The sequence below is a fragment of the Salmo salar genome, chromosome ssa17 (assembly GCF_905237065.1).
Source record: "Salmo salar chromosome ssa17, Ssal_v3.1, whole genome shotgun sequence".
NCBI classification, from domain to species: domain Eukaryota; kingdom Metazoa; phylum Chordata; class Actinopteri; order Salmoniformes; family Salmonidae; genus Salmo; species Salmo salar.
Window position 1 is genome coordinate 58,655,918 of NC_059458.1, and position 18,786 is coordinate 58,674,703.

At 46.0% G+C, this 18,786-nt stretch overlaps 2 protein-coding genes across 2 annotated transcripts in view; one reads left to right on the forward strand and one right to left on the reverse strand.

Annotated features, from left to right (window-relative positions):
- The first annotated feature begins 662 nt into the window (after positions 1-662).
- LOC106576187 (coiled-coil domain-containing protein 3) lies at positions 663-10,294 on the forward strand. The gene is made up of 3 exons (XM_014153166.2): positions 663-1,916; positions 2,391-2,565; positions 9,498-10,294. The coding sequence occupies exons 1-3, from the start codon at positions 1,522-1,524 to the stop codon at positions 9,804-9,806; spliced, it is 879 nt and encodes a 292-aa protein (XP_014008641.1). The 5' UTR covers positions 663-1,521; the 3' UTR covers positions 9,807-10,294.
- A 2,420-nt stretch (positions 10,295-12,714) lies between these two features.
- Positions 12,715-18,786, reverse strand: part of LOC106576188 (calcium/calmodulin-dependent protein kinase type 1D) — a 62,477-nt gene continuing 56,405 nt past the window's right edge. Inside the window, exons 8-11 of the mRNA XM_014153167.2 lie at positions 16,788-16,866; positions 16,620-16,707; positions 16,162-16,432; positions 12,715-16,052 (exon numbers count right to left, since the gene is read on the reverse strand). Coding sequence (XP_014008642.1) covers positions 15,928-16,052; positions 16,162-16,432; positions 16,620-16,707; positions 16,788-16,866 — 563 coding nt within the window. The 3' untranslated portion in view covers positions 12,715-15,927. The remainder of the gene's footprint in view (positions 16,053-16,161; positions 16,433-16,619; positions 16,708-16,787; positions 16,867-18,786) is intronic.

The window sequence follows — 18,786 nt, forward strand, 5'->3', positions numbered from 1 at the left end:
TTGCCTGGTAAACCCATTACATATGAGATCAGAAAGCCGACTCCTCAATCATTTATTTAACAATTTCATTGGAGAATTGAGAATTTATTCAACCTATATTGTAGACTGTTTTCACATCAGTCTAATCAAATAGAAAAGCCTTTTGCCTAATTTCCCCACCATCCGCTTACCGCACTATGACACTGTATCACAATAAAAACATAGAAACTGAGTAGTAAAATGAGGGTATGACTATGAAGGATGAGAGGCTATATGGGCACTCCTGAATGAATAATACAGTTGGGTATAATTGGCTTGCCTTTGACCACAAACTAATGTTGTTGGTTTGCAGGTCATTCACATGTCCACTAGATGGCAACATTAACTTGGAGAAAAAAGGTGTATGGAATGTCCCTGCAGCAAAGTAGGCTCTTGTCTCGTGTAGGCCATGTGTTCAGCCATGTGAAATGTGTGTAAGTCAGAGGAGGCTGGTGGGAGGAGCTATAGGAGGACGGGCCCATTGTATGGCTGGAAGGGAATCAATGGAACGTATCAAACATATGGACACCACATGTTTGACTCCGTTCAATGTATCCATTCCAGCCATTTCAATGAGCCAGTCCTCCTATAGCTCCTCCCACCAGCCTCTGGGTATGTATGTATCGCCATATGATATTAAAAAGTAGGCTTACATTATGTCATTGGCTATTTATTAATAATCGCATATTATCCTACTAATGCTTACACACATTTGGCCAAGCAAGCATTCCTACTGTTATTTGACAAAGACGTTCATGCACAACATAGACAAGACTACATGCATTTGATTTGCCTAAGAAAGCACACAATGCTTGACGTGTCAAAAGGAATAAACAAGCAACAACAACAACAAAAGCAAAAGAAGGCTTTACGCACACTCGAGCGCATGCCTGCATTCCCGCTCTCCACGACAAATATTTATTTAATAAGCCTATAAAAACGTTTTTGTAGTAAAACCGGGCGGTTCAATGATTGGCTGTGTAAACTTTGGGTCAGTCTGATTGGTCGGAGAGATCTTTGCGAATGAAGGGGCTTTGAGGAGCCTTCAGGAATGTCTTTGAATGGGACTGGACTTGCGCTGCATCGGGCTAAAAAAATGCGCACTTAAACACGGGGTCATAACATTGGATTATCTGTCTGTGGACATACTTGAAGTTCTCTGACTTTAACGGAATTAACAGCTGACAAACGTATGCCACTGCTCAAGGGGACCCAGATTAAAAGCCGGGAGCAGGTCTGTTTCTCTCGTGTGTGATCTGTCAAATAGTTTTCATCCAACATTTTACTTGGAACCAATTAAGTTTTAACTGACTATAATTCAACTGTAGATCACAGTGCCGTTATTATATGCCCCTATCACTGCATATAAAGGAACTTTACTTTTTATTGTAAAAAAGTAGGATTTATTTACAGAAAAAGTTTTTTATCGGATTTGTGCCCTAGAGGAGAAACGAATAACAGGAGTCCCCGAAGCGAAAGACAATAATTACGTGCACACCAGACATGAGGATCCTTGCGCCCTTGCTTCTCGCTCTTGGCTACGTGGTGAGCGTTGCGCACGGGTGCCAACTGCCAACGGAGTGGCGTCCACTGAGTGAGAGCTGCCGTGCGGAACTGGCGGAGATCATTGTGTACGCCAAGGTGCTGGCAATTCACCGGGAGCAGTATGGCGGGGCAGAGGGCCTCCACAACTCGCTGCCATTCCCGTACGGGTATGGTTATGTGGGCGCAGAGGAAGGGTTACTCTACTCCGCAGAGGTGGAGCTCATGTGCGACCAGGCGTGGGGCAGCATGCTGGAGGTGCCGGCTGGCTCGCGCCTCAACCTGACAGGGCTGGGGTACCTGTCGTGCCAGTCTCACACCGTGATGGAGAACTACTCCTACATCTTCTTCCTCCGGTGAGTCAGGATGACCTGGGGAGTCAGGATGACCTGGTGAGTGAGTCAGGATGACCTGGGGAGTCAGGATGACCTGGTGAGTCAGGATGACCTGGTGAGTCAGGATGACCTGGGGAGTCAGGATGACCTGGTGAGTCAGGATGACCTGGGGAGTCAGGATGACCTGGGGAGTCAGGATGACCTGGGGAGTCAGGATGACCTGGGGAGTCAGGATGACCTGGTGAGCCGGGAACCTGTGTACATCGCACAGAATCACAAATACATTTAAAAGAGTGTGATGCATCATAAACACACACAAAAACATGACATAGACTTTATAGCATATAGGACTACAATGTTTAGCTCCTTTATCCTCTCCTTTCTGGATGCACTGGGTGATATAATACAGACTTGAGCCCCTTTAGGGGTCACGTTTTGAGTGTATGGGGAAGCATGCACTCAGTCACTCAGTGTTTGTTTGTTTACCTCCTACAGGATGGATGAGAACTACAACATCCTGCCCCACGGGGTCAACTTCCAGGACGCCATCTTCCCAGACACCGTAGAGAACCGCCGTACGTTCTCCAGCCTGTTCCAGTTCTCCAACTGCTCCCACGGCCAACCCCTCCAGACCTTCTCCCCAGAGTGGGACCCCCAGGAGGACAGCAGGGTAGGCTACTCAACACACTGCATCCACTGTACATAATGGGGGGGGTGAGAAAGGTGGGGAAGGAGTGAGAAAGGGAGATGGAGGGAAATATGGGTTTGAGAGGGAGAAAGACAGAGAGAAAGGGAGAAAAATAGAGAAAAGGGTAGATGAACGAAGTGGGCGAAAGAGAGAGAGATGAAAGATAAAGAAGGGAGATGAAGAGAGAGATATGGAGAGAAAGGGTCAGGAAAAGAGAGATGAGAAGGCAGGGTAGTGTCCTCTGGGCCTGGACAGCTGGAAATATGTGCTACCTGCTTGTAAAATGGCAACAGACATCCACACGTGCACACACATGCATGCACGCTGACACACCTACCGTGCACACACACAGATACAGTTGTGTAGCAGAGCAGGATTGTAACTAAGGCCGCCCATGGAACATATTAAACTCGATGCTCTACAACCTTGTTGCCCCTGGATACAGCAGGTGCTCACATGTAGCTCCCCTCTCTCCAGATGTGTGTACATCTGCAGCAATCATCTCACTGACCTTCACAGAGTAACACACAGACACACACAGTCAGACCTTCACCTCTGAGCCACCATCATCCTCAGACAGTACTCTGTTGTGTGAGGTGTATTGGCGTGTCTCCTTAGCTATAGAGACACAGTTAAAGACCCCCCCCTGCACACAGTTTAAGAGTCAGACACATAGATCGCACCAACACACAGACTGCCTGCCCAGCTAACCGTGTGTTTGTGTGTGTCTAGGCATGTTTGTGATTCCCTAGGCATGATATTAATGTCAAAACACACTCAGCCATGCCCAACATCCACTGGAGCAAAGACTGTCGCTGACCTGGTCACATGCTCATACCCCTTCGGTGTTCACAGGTGTTAGCAACATGCTAGTAGCTTCACTTGACCATATTTTTATTTATTTATGTAACCTTTATTTAACTAGGCAAGTCAGTTAAGAACAAATTCTTTTTCACAATGGCCTACCGGGGAACAGTGGGTTAACTGCCTTGTTCAGGGGCAGAACGACAGATTTTTACATTGTCATCTCTGGGATTTGATCCAGCAACCTTTCGGTTACTGCCCCAACGCTCTAACCACTAGACTACCTGCCGCCCCATACATATGGCTTACACCTACGTACCCATTGTTTTCAGACCTGCAGACACTGAAATGGGGTCTCTGGGAGACTGGAGAGGAGGGATGATGCCATGTGAAACCTCAGAGGTACAGTGGTCAGGTCTTCTCCTCTTCCTGTCTCTATCCCAGAGAGCCTGTACTACGCTGACGGAAGACTTGTGACACACAGGGTGTCGGGTTTCTGATGGGTTAACAGGTTGAGAGGTTAAAGGTTAGGGGTTAAAGACACTCTGCATGGCGTGAGCCCAGGTGCAGGGGTTGCAACCTTAGGAGGGGGGTTGGACGTGAAACAGGTGTGTCCATGTGGAGGAGCAGATGTGTGTGTTGTCAGAGTTTACGCTATAGAAATATAGACAAAGTTAATAGGAAAAAAACAGGCTTAAAAATGATACTACAAACCCTGTGGAAACTGTACAATGGAACCACAGCTCACACACACACACACGTAGTGGAGGGTAAACGCAACTGAACGCAGTTTACCCACTTTTTGCTGGAAAATGCATTGAAAGTATAAGGAGCGTAAATATTTTCACCGCGACCAGAGGTCAGAGTTTACCCACCTATTTTATTACCACTACATCACTATACACACACACACACACACACACACACACACACACACACACACACACACACACACACACACACACACACACACACACACACACACACACACACACACACACACACACACACACACACACACACACACACACACACACTCTCTCTACACCTGTGAGTGTGTAACCTGTGACTGAGGCTCTCTCCAGTGATGTGTTGGGCAGATGGGAGTGGTTAGTTAGGGAATGGCTGGGAGAGGCTAGGATGATTAGGCTACAGTCTGTTCAGTCTGTAGTTTTCCTGTGGGAACGCTGAGGTTCCAGATGGACATCCCATGCAGGCTGGCCCTGCCGGAGGGGAAGGAAAGATGAGAGCGCCTCCACTTACACCCAAACCCCCAATTAGCACTCGATTAAACCCCTTCTTATGCACTCCAGAGCGGTTCCGGAGCGCCGGAACGAATCCATGGACACTTTGTCCTCAGAATTCCTTCACTCAGCGTTCTCTCTTAAGACTTCCTCTCCTTTATTATAGAGAAAAGCCTGAGAGATAAATAGAGACCAGTAAGAGAGAGAAAGAGAGAGGGAGGGAGGGAGGGACAAAAAGATAAAGATAGATAGGGGAGAGAGAAAAGAGAGCAGGGAGAGATAAAGAGACTGGAGTTATAGGGAGATGGAGGACAAATCTGGGTCTCTCATATGAACAAATGCCACGTACCTCAATGCTTCTCCAGCCTAAATGCCGGATCACCTCTAAGCATCTTCATAACAGTCAGTGAGTTCTGTGAGTCAGCTCTGAGGCACTACCTGATGTCAGGAACTGTAGTAACAGTAGTGTAATAACCCTCCCTTTCCAACCCCTTTTAATGGAAGTTTCATTAAGTTGAATTCAGTCACAGCAATGGGAAGTACTTTGTCATCTAATGCATCCTAGCCTTGTTCCCTAGGGCATGGAAATATCAAATTAGACCCCCTCCCCCCCCCCCGCAACTCCCCCACACATGCACTCAGTGGAGTATTCACAGTGTGTACTCTGCCAAACAGAAGGAGAGTGTATGCTCCATACTGTGGCTGCCGCACTGTAACTCAAGCAGACCTGCATGTATATATACCAACCAAGATCCAAGGTGAAATTTGACATCCATCCAGGTAGCCAGGAAGTCGGGAGAGGGCTTAAAAACCTTCCACTAGGGGCAACGGTGAGCACCATTACCATCAAGTATGCTTGCGACTTGCTAGGGCGTTGTGGATGGGGATAGATGGACAGGCGTTAACTGTGAGCTCTGGCTCCAAGGGTCGTGTGTTCAATCCCAGTGCAAACCTTAACCCTTAACTTAATCATTCGGAATGAATGCCTAAATGTAACTGTTGTTGTTTCTTTTGTAACTGTAAACCTATCCCAAACTTAACTGCCAAAATTTGACGTTTGGATACATTTCTAAGTATTATGTTAGGAGAAACGGGAACAAACTTTGGAATCTGAAGTCAAATTGGTAAAACAGGGAGATCTTGTTGCACACACACACACACACACACACACACACACACACACACACACACACACACACACACACACACACACACACACACACACACACACACACACACACACACACACACACACACACACACACATAGTTGGATTACTTTCACACACAGACGGCGTTTAGATGAAGGTTTTACAGCTGCTCAGAGGCTGTAAGAAGGAGGACCTCAGTTCAGGTCAGAGGGTACACTGCTGTGTGTGTTTATGGGTTTGTGTGTTGCTCGGTGTGCGTGTGTTTCTGTGTGTCTGTGTGCTGGTCTGCCTGTTTCTCTAAGTGGTGTTTACACAGATGATCCTCCACAGCAGGCAGGTAACACCCGGATGTTTTGACAGGTGGTGCTGGGTATTGATGGATGGATGGATGGTTGAAAGTTAGCTTTGGATAATGTCTCAAAGTACCAGGTCTCTAGCCCCGCGACTAACATGGTACACAGCGAGGGAGAGCCGTGACACACTGATCTGGACAGGAGTCCGTTTGTTGGTGCAATATACGCACCAACAATGTTTATGCTTTGATTGTTTTTTTTTCCTTAGGGTTTAGACCCCTTCATTATCGACACATCGTACCGACAACATCAAAACAGCCTTTCCAGACTCTGAAGTCAGAAAGACTGAGTTTGGTTTCAGGCAGACTACCAGATCCCTGGATTGGGTGCAATGTTCCCTCTAAACTGCGCGTGTTTGCGTGGCCGCGCATCTCCTCCAGGACTGCCGCGCAGAAGAAATGCCAGACTGCACAGAGAAGCAATAGAACTTCACTGAGTTCACCCCATTAGTTTGCACTATATAGATCAACGCTCCTTCTGTGATCGAATCAACATTATAACAGCCACTTTTCAATGCAACAAACCAAAACAAATCTAACTTTGGAAGATTGAGTCTGTTATCTTGTTGTAGGCAGAGCCAGAGCATAACGAAGTAGAATTCTACTGGCAGGGGTAGCCCATGAGCGATCAGTTCAGATCAGAGCCACAGTGTGCACATTTGTTTATATTCTTAGCTAGTTAGCAAGTTACAAGCCTAGTTATAGATAAGTATAGGTCAGCAATGGGGAGTACTGCTTCCTACAAGAGCACAAAACGTGTGGGCTACATTTCAATCTGTCTTTGAAAAGCAAGTCAGGTAAAAAGCTTATCTTAATTAAAGGGCCAGTGTTGTATTTTGACACAGACTTGAATATACACATAAGCCAATAGGCAGAGGGTTAGCCTACATTGTCTAATTCTCTGTATGGTAATAATACATTTTATTTTGTTAAGTTGTTTCTTGCATCATACAACACAATACAATGCAATTTACAGCCATCTATTTGGCCTATGGTGTTACAGACCAAGTAGAGAGAAAAAAACGTGCACACTGCCCTTGCAAGTATCACTGCTCTTTAATAAGCTTTGTGTATCAACCCGAAGGCCTTCGTCAGAGCCGAGGGAAAATAAACATGAAAACTTACTTGATAGGTTGATGTCCTCGTTGAGGTTTTACGGAGGTGTTTAAGATTTTTTTTATGTACACACTTTATTCGAATACTTATGAAATGCATTTTGTTCTATTTGGTAACACATGTTTATTTTCCCTCGACTCCAGATTCAGATGCATTGAACGGATGTAGGTGGAGCAATGTCTACATAAGGGTGCAAATTAAAAACACTCACAAAGTTCTGACGAAGGCCACGAGTCCGATATATAAAGCTTAATAACAAGCAGTGATCCTAGCAAGAGCAGTTTCTTGTTTTTTCTCTCGTCTTATTCAACTGTTACCATGCACCTGCAACAAAGACAGCTCGGCTGTGCGAGTGCCTTTTGTATTTTGAGTTACAGAGCAAGTCAAAAATCATGAATTCATGTCAAGCACTTCATAATGGATAAACATTTTTAAAAGTCTAATTCAATGTAGGCCTGAATTGAACACCACATATTAGGCTACTGTAGGCTATATCATAGAAATCACAAGCTATTTCCATGTGAAAATGTTATGGGATTTGCTCCATTGGTTTTGTTGGCAGGCCTACATTATAAGCCTACATTATAATCAAGTAGCCACAATAGCTTATTGGCTACTGTCTAAAACTGTAAAGGTACTGTAAGGGTTCACTGTAAATGTGCGGCGGAAGTTGCACAAAAATTCTCACAACGTTCAAGTTTCCGCTCACAAGACCTAAAATTTGCTCAGTGCCCCAAAAAATGAGGGAACATTGATTGGGTGGTTTCATTTTTCTGAGGTAAACTATCACTACACTCTAAAAAAAATGCTGTGTTGTTTGGTAACCCAGCACTGGGTAAATACTGAACACATGCTGGGTTATCTTTACCCAGCCAGTTGGGTGGTGTGAATATCCCAACATGTTGTGATGTTTGGATTACCCAAACATTGGTTAATTTAACCATCAGTTGGGTTTTTATTCAGTTTTATGCTGGGTTGACCCAGCAGCTGGGTATGTTATTTTCAGGAGGCGTAGCCTATTAGGGGTGTGTCTTTCAGGATTCTTTTTTGGCCACCCGTGAGAGTAAATGTCATTACAGTTAAAATTTCAATGTTCCTTGAATATTTTTTCACATTATGTTCTAATATACAATCAACAACATTATTATTTACATATTGTAACAAAGTGGTAACTATCCAACTATATAACTCATAGCTACAAAAGTGTCAGTGTTCAAACTTAACATGTGATGACAATACAACAGATGAACCGGAATTACATTTACCCTCACAGGTAGCCAAAAACAACTTCCTGAAAGCTACGCCCCTACTAAGCCACACCTCCAGTGGTCTGATCTGACCCGGTGGGTCATATCTCAATAACCCAGCATCAACAACACAACTAAGTGACCCAATACCTGCAAGCCAACATTTGGGTCATCCAAACAACCCAATTTTTTTAGATTGCACACTGACCGCACATTTAACAGTCAGTACTCTAGTACTGGACTTTAGGAGTTACAGTATAGAAGAGCTAAATTATTTTAACTATTCTGTTTTTCCTTCCAGATACCACTCTTTGTTTAAAGGGAGACGGGATGCTTGTTAGGGCAGAATGGGGCCCTCCACAATGCCGACCTGTAGCCTAACATAGCATTAGGAAGGGAAGTCCCACAGAGAGGTCTCGCCCCGCCAATGAGCTGGAAAATTGTGGCCCCTCAGAGCCATCATAACTCTGGGAGAGATGACAGGGTACTGTATTCGGCAGAGGCTCCAATGCACCTTGATTCACTGGAGGGAGATAGGAGGAGGGGGGGAGAAGAAAAGCACCAGCCAAGGAGAAGTAACTAAGGCGGTGGAGTTAAACGAACAAAAGGAACACACACTGATGGGAAGATGATGTCACTGGGGCTCTCACGCTCTCCTCCTGATGCCAACCGACAACATACTAACTGGCATGCTGTATTCTGCCCCGTGTTTACTGAATACCCTCAGCTCAACGTCCCTGTTGCGCTATGCTCAGATAAATACTCAGAGACTGATCTCACAAATTGAGTGTCATGCCCTTTGAAAAGGGCGGGACACAAGTATCATTGAGTTGTACACTAAAAAGTTCACCAGTTAGTGCACCCCATTAAAATAATTAGGTGAATGACACTTCTGCTAATAGATATTCCAATCCAATGTTGATTTAATTTCTCTCTCTCTCTCTTTCTCATCTCTCTTCTCTCTCTGACTCTCTTCATCTCTCTCCTCCCCTCCCCTCCAGCTCCTGTGCTCCTCGGTGCAGGGGGCTCTGTTTGAGGAGGAGGAGAAGAGCAGGAAGCAGCAGGAGCGCCTGGGCCAGCTGGAGAGGAGGAATAGGCAGCTGAAGGAGCGCGTCCGGAAGGTGAAGCGCTCCCTCCGGAACGCCAGGAAGAGCCAGCGCCAGGCGGAGCAGGAGAGGCAAGGGCTGGAGGAAAGGCTGAGGTCAGCGGAGAGACGGGCTGGGCACCACCTCAATACCATCACACAGGAGGCTACGCCCAACAGATTCCAGGAGGCTGTGTTTCACCGCACGCCACACACACCGCTTTAGCCTCTAGACTGGATGTTGTTAAAGACTGCTGGGCAGTCTCTCTAATTCCTGTTGTTCACAGGCACGCACGCATGCATCCACACACACACACAATACTCATTTCATGTCATATTCAGCCATATATACTGTAGTTCCTACACATATTATATAGAGAGGGCATCCAGTAGCCCTCGAATAGCAGACAGAGGGAATTAGTATTAGTGAATGATTGGAGTGAATGAGAGAGATATTGTGTATAGTTCCTATTAATACACAGCACTGTCATACAGCTGATGGATAGACAGATGTAATGAATTTAGAGTGATATGTGATGAGTGAATGAAGAAAGTGAGGCTGCTTTCTGGTAGATGTGTCTGTGGGCATTTGTGCCATGTGTTGTCTGTTGCTGTCCTAGTGTCAACACCACCAAAGAGAATGACCATGAGGCATTGGGATTATTATATATGAATGTATTACTAAAGCTGCATATAAACTCTAATCAGGCATTACTAACGCTTCAGTGTTTTATTTACAGATTACACAATCTGTTGTGTTAGGCCAAACTAACTAAACACACCAACTAAAATTCCATTCTAGGTAAAGAGAGAGAGGTAAAGAAAAGAGAGAGTGGAGGAAGAGAAAGAGAGAGAGAGTTGTGGGTTGCTGTTATGGGCTCTTCTTAATGGGTTTCCCTCTCTCCTCCAGGCACTGCGGGATAAAGCCAGATGTGCCACCCCCACAGAGACACACACACACACACACACACACACACACACACACACACACACACACACACACACACACACACACACACACACACACACACACACACACACACACACACACACACACACACACAGTTTTTTCTCCCCTCCTCCTTTGCTGGAGTTCGTGTCCTAAGACTTGAACCTCATCACAAAGACCCCTACATCCTAAATCTTCATCTGGGTCTATGAGCAGAGGAAAACAAATACCTGCAACTGTAGGGGACAACACACACTCGACACGCATACACACACATGCACAAACACACATGCACAAACACACACACACACACACACACACACACACACACACACACACACACACACACACACACACACACACACACACACACACACACACACACACACACACACACACACACACACACACACACACACACACACACACACACACACACACACACACACACAGATCCTCCACTCTTCTATAGTCTGTCAGTCTATGCTAGGGACACAGAGCAGAATGGAATGTGCTTTTCTGGGCAGGAGAGAGGGAGAGACAGCAGGACTTTATTGAAATATTTATTTAATTCTGCCTTGGATCACTGTTGTTCTTATGGATGCTCTATTAGTCTCTGGACTGGCCCTGAGAAAAACACCAATGCCTCAGAGACAGAGAATATGGAGAGGAGAGAGTGACAGAGCAGAATGAATTAACAGAGTAATACGTGTCACAGATCGTCACCCGCATACCAGTTTAGATCCGTCTACAGCTAATCAGATGGACCTGCTGCCCGCCATGTTCTAGAAACCAGAGATTAGGAAAGGGACACAGAAGAATGAGGGAAAGGATGAGGAGGTGAAAAAGCAAGACAGGATGAGGTGATGAGTAGGAAAAGGAGGAGAACGAGGAAAGAGGGAAAGATAGTTCTGGCTGCCGTTTCAGTATATCCCATCCGCTGTAGGCCCCCTATGGAGCCTACGTAGGAGAGAGTGGGAGGGGTGAGGGGCTGTGTATCTGGGCACTGAGGAGAGAGAGAGAGGGAGGGAAACACTTTAAAAGGCAAAAAGATCAGTGAATCCCAAACCTCGGTCAACTATCCACCCGCACCATTACCACTCGTCCAACAACAGCAGCCCCCCCACCCACACTTACTCCCACTGAGTGGCTCAACTCGCTCTGAGAATGTCATATTGTGTGTGTGTTGCTTTGAGTTTGTTAACGTGCATGAGAGAATGATCTCCCTGAGCATTCCTCTGGCCAGCCCTGAGCACAAGACAGACGGAGAGAGCGGGGGGGACGATGTAAACAAGAATCGGGAGGAATGTGCACATTGCTCAGAGTCCAGATCCATTGTACAGGTTCAAAGGTCAATAACTGTGAGAGAGGACAGAGGCTGATGTGCTGGGAATGAGTATGAGGGGTGCTTAATGTGGCTGCAGTTTGAATTGGCCCCCAGTGCCAGAAGAACTTCAGGGCAATCTCAGACCACTTTCACCAGTTAAGTCCCAACAGCACTTATCTGTAATTACTATCATACCTTAACCCAGGAGCAGCTCAACAATGGAAAAAACTATTGCAATCACACTTGGCTATAAGTGGCTAGTTCGAAATATATTAGTGAATTAACAGTCATTTGCTATACAATTTGAAATAATGTGTATTGGGAAAACAACGTTGATGCCTGAGGCAATTGTTGGTGGAATGTTTTGTGAGCATGTAGATCAGGGTCTTCACATTCACTCAGACACACAGGGCCATAGCTGGACCTGAAGTGGGTTATAGATGTACTATTGTAAAGTGGTTGTTCCACTGGATATCATAAGGTGAATGCACCAATTTGTAAGTCGCTCTGGATAAGAGCGTCTGCTAAATGACGTAAATGTAAATGTGTGTGAGAGTAACATCTGGCCCTACATCTGCTAAACGTCTGTCAAATGTGTCTGATGTCTGTTGAGCATCCGGGGTGTGCGTCGTCTGTTTGAAGTCAGTGTGTGTGTGTGTGTGTGTGTGTGTGTGTATGTGTATCGAATGGTTATGGAGGGACACGACTCCTTTCTAATCTTTCTCTGGTCGAAAGGCAAATGGTCAGGGGTCAGCAAACAAGCCAATTAGAAGTGGAAATCAGTCTAAGTGCAAAAGCAAACTTTGAATGGCTTAAAGTGTAGCAATCCCTGCACACACAGACACACGGAGACAGTTGCTTTATGATCGTTCAGGATTTATTTCAGGAGAGGGAAAAAAAACAAAATCAGTCATTCTGGCTTCTGTCGTCGTCATGGTAACTGATATGTGCACATGATTGTCGAAGGCATCGGATATACAAGCCCCATAACAGAAGGTCATCACAGCACAGTAAGAGTGGCAGGGCAACTCACTCTGCCACAAAAAATGGAAGGAGGTGTCTGCTTAACGAAGTAGGACGAAAGTTGCCCCTTACCACTGATACAGGGTAAGATATTTTCTCATCCCCCTTATGGTTTAGGTTCAGATCAAAGGAGGGTATTCTGATCCTAGATCTACGGTTGTTATTATCTATTGATTAAGGTTCAGATTTAGGGAGGATATTCTGATCCGAGATCTATGTTTAAGTTAGATACTAACGGTTAAGGTTTAGATTGAGGGAGGGTATTCTGATCCTAGATCTGTGGTTAAGGGGAACATCTACCAGGAGTCGTTAGTGAGAGACCGCCACACAAGATGGAGGTTTGTTTTGGTCACATGCAGAGTAAATATGGCCCATTCCCCGGGCTCTGGACCTCACAGGAACGCACAGGGAGATGCAGTGGTCCCCAACAATACTCTGCTTTCTATGGACACATTGATCTTCTTCTTTAGATATACACACACGTCATACAATGGCATATAAAGTTAATGCAAACACTTGGAGGTGGATTTCTTAAAGCACTTTTCAACATGCTTTGCATTTCATCTTTAGAAAAACATTGTGATGCATTGTGGGATTTTTTTTTCTCATGACAGTTGATCATGTGCATGTGTTTAGGTGTGTTGTGATGCCTGTTGCCGTAGTGTCAGTGAAAGTGTCAGGGGGTAAAGTGGACGACCGATGACAGCTCCAAAAGCACAGCTCCATAACAGTGGATGTCGTATCAGTCAAAGCTTCGACGTTTACACACATTGCAAACTAAAGCCTGAGTTTACTTTTACATTTAAAATGTTTTTATTTGATCAGATATTGTTTAGAATGCTGATGGCGTTATCTCCATGGTAACTCTGTAGATGGCAGTTACTGAGTGTTCGGTACAGTATGCTCTGAATATCGTGGTACCAAAGCCCAGTATGGTGTGGGATGGAGGGGTGAGGGGGGCTATAGCTCATTTAAAACACATTAAACATTCCAAAGAAAATACAATCAACCCCCCCCCCCCCCCACACACCGGCACTGCACAACATTCGCAAAGGTTATCTTAAAAATTATCATTCATATTCACAATTTATTTACAAGACGTTTCCAACAAATATATTCATTCATATCAGAAAACCAAATGCTTGCCTCGATAAAAATAAATAAACAAAACAGACCCCTAAAGTAAAGTCTACCCACCCCCTAAAAGAATCCAGTCCATGACATCAATCTTAATGATGGTTGACCCAGCACCACGAAGCCAGGTAATAATACTGCATTATGACTCCTATATGTAGGCTATATGCAGGCTGTGTCTGGTCATAGTCTGGTTAGGGGACCCTGGTGTCGTGAGCGTAACAGTCCCAGTGTTGGGTGAAACTTCTACAGTATACAGTGAACTGGTCTTAAAGAAACTAGAAAGAAAAAGAGAGAGAGGGAGGGAGGGAGGGAGGGGTGGGACAGAGAGGAAAGGAGAAGGCAAGGGGGAGAGAAATCGAAAACATCTCGTCTTCTGTCATCTTTCTCCAGATTATCAGAGTTCAGCCCTTAGTTTCAAAACAATCCATTTCTCATTGGGGATCGGCCAGGGTTATAGGTCTAGCTCATAGCTAACCATCAGTTTTTAATCAGGTATAATCAGTGTGTCCACATATTCTCTGTTTCAAGACTGCTTTGGCTAGACATTACAATGACATAAAGGGATCGTTGGACTTGCATGTAACAGAGGCAGACCACTGGACACTGTAGACAAATTTGTGCTCGCGAGCGGTTTCTACAGCAACAAGGGTCACCACGGCACCCAGTTCAAATCCCTGAGAACTTGTGTACTGGGTGCCGGTTGATGATGTCATCATGATGATGATGGCTCTTGTGGTGAGGTCATGGCTTTGTAAAAGGGATGGGGGTAGAGACAACAGCTCCACCATCTTGGATCGTGGGAAACTGATACTGTAGGTCAGGGGTTCTCATGCTTACACTACACTACAGAAATGGCTGCTCTTTCACATGGGATTCTTCTGAGGCCCATTTTGAAGGGCCTGGTTTCCCACCTATAGCCCCTGATCTTTAGGGTGGGAAACCCCACATGTAACTGGTGATGGTGAAAACTAACAGCACCCTCCAACTCCATCCTAAACCTGCAGTGGGTTTCATAATATACTGTATATGCGTCCCCTATAGGATGGTCGTTATGAAAGTCTTCTAAAGTAAGACAATAATTAAACATAGTGCATGTTTCCCTTAACAAAGATGTTGTACAATGCTCTGACCCCATTTTAGGTATTTTAAAACTGTTTACATTCTTTATACTCTGTCTGATAAATTCACGTAGATGACGAGTCTAACTTGGTAGCTGTACACACATTACCTACGTCTGAAACCGCATCCAAACCGGATGTGCAAATAGATAAAGCGCTTACTCATGAAACATCACTCAACAGTCTTATGGTACTTTTAAAGCACGTCTTAAACATGGACGCAAACAAAGAGAAATCAACATGAACATGGAAAAAAAAAATCGCAAGAAAATAGAAATGAAAAAGAATCCAGTTGGTAACGGTTAACCCAGAGGATGAAATATAGAAAATAAACAGAATTTTAAAAACTCACAAGTAGAACCTTATCGAAGATGTAGGAAAAACTAGAGGGAAATTGAGTTTGACTGACATAGACAACGCCCAATCCGACGGAAGCTTCTCAAAACACACCCACTTCACTCATCATGGTCTCTGACAGAAACAAACACTCAAAAGTAAACCAATCAATAATGCTCTCGGAGTGGGTGTGGTTCCACAGAGTCGACACAATGGGCGTGTCCAAGGTGAGTATGGCATGTTGTTATTGGTGCGATGGGTTTAGAGTCCTCTGCTCTCCCAGTCCTCCCAGATGCAGCGTGGGGGAGGGGCAGGGCGGGGGGCAGGGCGAGGGGCAGGCTGGGAGGGGGTAGTAGGGGCACGGTAAGGAAAGGGAGGGTGCGGTTTTCGCCCCGCTCTCTCTCTCTCTCGCTCACAGCGCCGTAGCCTCCCAGCTGGTCCCCCGCGGGACCTGGCGTCACTTAGTCTCTGTTAGTACCGTGGCAACAGTAGAGGGGTGGGGCCGGGTGAGCTCCGTCCCCCCGGAGGGGGCAGAGGAGGCTGCAGATGCCAGGCTGCAGGGGGTGGGAGTGGCTGGGGCACCTGGGGGGAGAACAGAAGCTATGAACACACAGTCAGAACTAACACACTGGTAGTTGGTGTTTACTAGTTCATGGTTTGTGTGTGTGTGGATGCATACATGTCCACTTACAGTCCTTGTGAGGTGAGTCCACAGAAAAGCTCTTCATAATGGCTGCATTAGGGTTCTGGCTCCGAGTCTGGCTTGGACTCGGAGAGGGTTGAGTAGAGCTCTGGCTAGAGGTCTGGTTGGGAGTCTGGTTGGCCTGGTTCCTTTGGTTCTGCATCTGTGCGGCCCGGCTGTTAGGAGGGTGAGGGTGAGAGCTGTCCATGCTGTGGCCCATACTGCTGCTCAACTGCAGTCTCCTCATGTGTCGCACCACTGCAGTGGCATTGAAGGCTTGCTGGAGAGGGAGAAGAGAGAGAGAGAGAAAGGGAGAGAGAGAGAGAGAGAGAGAGAGAGAGAGAGAGAGAGAGAGAGCGAGAGACCAATATATGATTTATAAAAACTATATTAAATAAGCAATCACTCAGGCACACTTGGACACTTGAATGACACTCAGACATTTATTACCATACATGCAAACGTACCCTCCATTTGCTCTTAGCAAAGTTTTTCCTGATCTGTCTGCTCACAGACTCGTGGATGTTCTTGCAGAGGGCCGTGTCCCCAGCGATCCTGAACACACACACAGACACTTTAACATCCCATAATACCCACGTGTGTGTGTGTGTGTGTGTGTGTGTGTTGTCTCTCACCATGGGTGTCTGAGGGCCTGGTCACAGGTGAAGCGCTTCGCCGGGTCTTTCTCCATCAGACTGCCGATAAAGTCTTTGGCTGTGAAAAACATCAGAACAGTTGCTCACACTCATTACACACAAACAGTAAACAGTCAGTGTAAGGTTTCCCACACTCCCTGGCCAGTGTACTGAATACCTGGACGAAGCCTCAGCTCTCTTTCCTGTAATAACTATTGTTGTTTTAAGGTTACTGGCAGGCATGGGGAATGGTTAGACTGGTGCCAAACTGGAGAATATAAAGTTCACAGATAATGTCTGTGAAGACCTCTTTAAAAAAAAAATCCCCCACCCTCCTTTTGGCAAATCTGACCATGACTCCATGTTGTTGCTCCCCTCCTATAGGCAGAAATTAAAACAGGAAGCGCCCGTGCTTAGGACTACCCAACGCTAGTCTGACCAATCGGATTCCACGCTTCAAGATTGCTTCGATCACATGGACTGAGATATGTTCCGGGTAGCCTCAGACAATAACATTGACGTATACGCTGACTCGGTGAGCGAGTTTATAAGGAAGTGTATAGGAGATGTTGTACCCACTGTGACTATTAAAACCTTCCCTAACCAGAAACAGTGGATTGATGGATTGATGGCAGCATTCGCGCAAAACTGAAAGAACATACCACCGCATTTAATCATGGCAAGATGACTAGAAACATGACTGAATACAAACAGTGTAGTTATTCCCTCCGGAAGGTAATCAAACAAGCAAAGCGTCATTAGAGACAAAGTGGAGTCGCAATTCAACGGCTCAAAACACGAGACATATGTGGCAGGGTCTACAGACAATCACGGATTACAACAAGAAAACCAGCCTCGTCGCGGACATCAACGTCTTGCTTCCAGTCAAATTAAACAACATCTTTGCACACTTTCAGGACAATACAGAGCCACTGACACGGCCCGCTACCAAAGACTGTTGGCTCTCCTTCTTCGTGGCCAACATGAGTAAAACACTTAAACGTGTTAACCCTCGCAAGGCTGCCAGCAAAGACGGCATCCCTAGCCGTGTCCTCAGAGCATGCGCAGACCAGCTGGCTGGTGTGTTTACGGACATGTTCAATCAATCTCTATCCCAGTCTGCTGTCCCCACATGCTTCAAGATGGCCAGCATTGTTCTTGTTCCCAAGAAAGCTAAGTTAACTGAACTAAATGACTATCGCCCCGTAGCACTCACTTCTGTCATCATGAAGTGCTTTGAGAGACAAGTCAGGGATCAAATCACCTCCACCCTAACTGACACCCTAGACCCACTCCAGTTTGCTTACCGCCCCAATAGGTCCACAGATGACGCAATCGCCATCACACTGCCCTATCCCATCTGGACAAGAGGAATGCCTATGTAAGAATGCTGTTCATTGACTACAGCTCAGCATTCAACACCATAGTACCCTCCAAACTTGTCATTAAGCTCGAGACTCTGGGTCTCGACCCCGCCCTGTGCAACTGTGTCCTGGACTTTCTGACGGGATGCCCCCAGGTGGTGAGGGTAGGAAACAACATCTCCACTCCGCTGATTCTCAACACTGGGGCCCCACAAGGGTGCGTTCTCAGCCCTCCCCTGTACTTCCTGTTCACCCCCGACTGCGTGGCCATGCACGCCTCCAACTCAATCATCAAGTTTGCAGATGACACTACAGTGGTAGGCTTGACTACCAACAACAACGAGACGGCCTACAGGGAGGAGGTGAGGGCCCTCGGAGTGTGGTGTCAGGAAAATAACCGCTCACTCAATATCAGGAAAACAAAAGAGATGATCGTGGACTTCAGGAAACAGCAAAGGGAGCTCCCCCCATCCACATCGACGGGACAGCAGCGGAGAAGTTGGAAAGTTTTAAGTTCCTCAGTGTACATATCACCGACAAACTGAAATGGTCCATGCACACAGACAGTGTAGTGAAGAAGGCGCAATAGCGCCTCTTCAACCTCAGGAGGCAGAAACAATTTGACTTGTCACTTA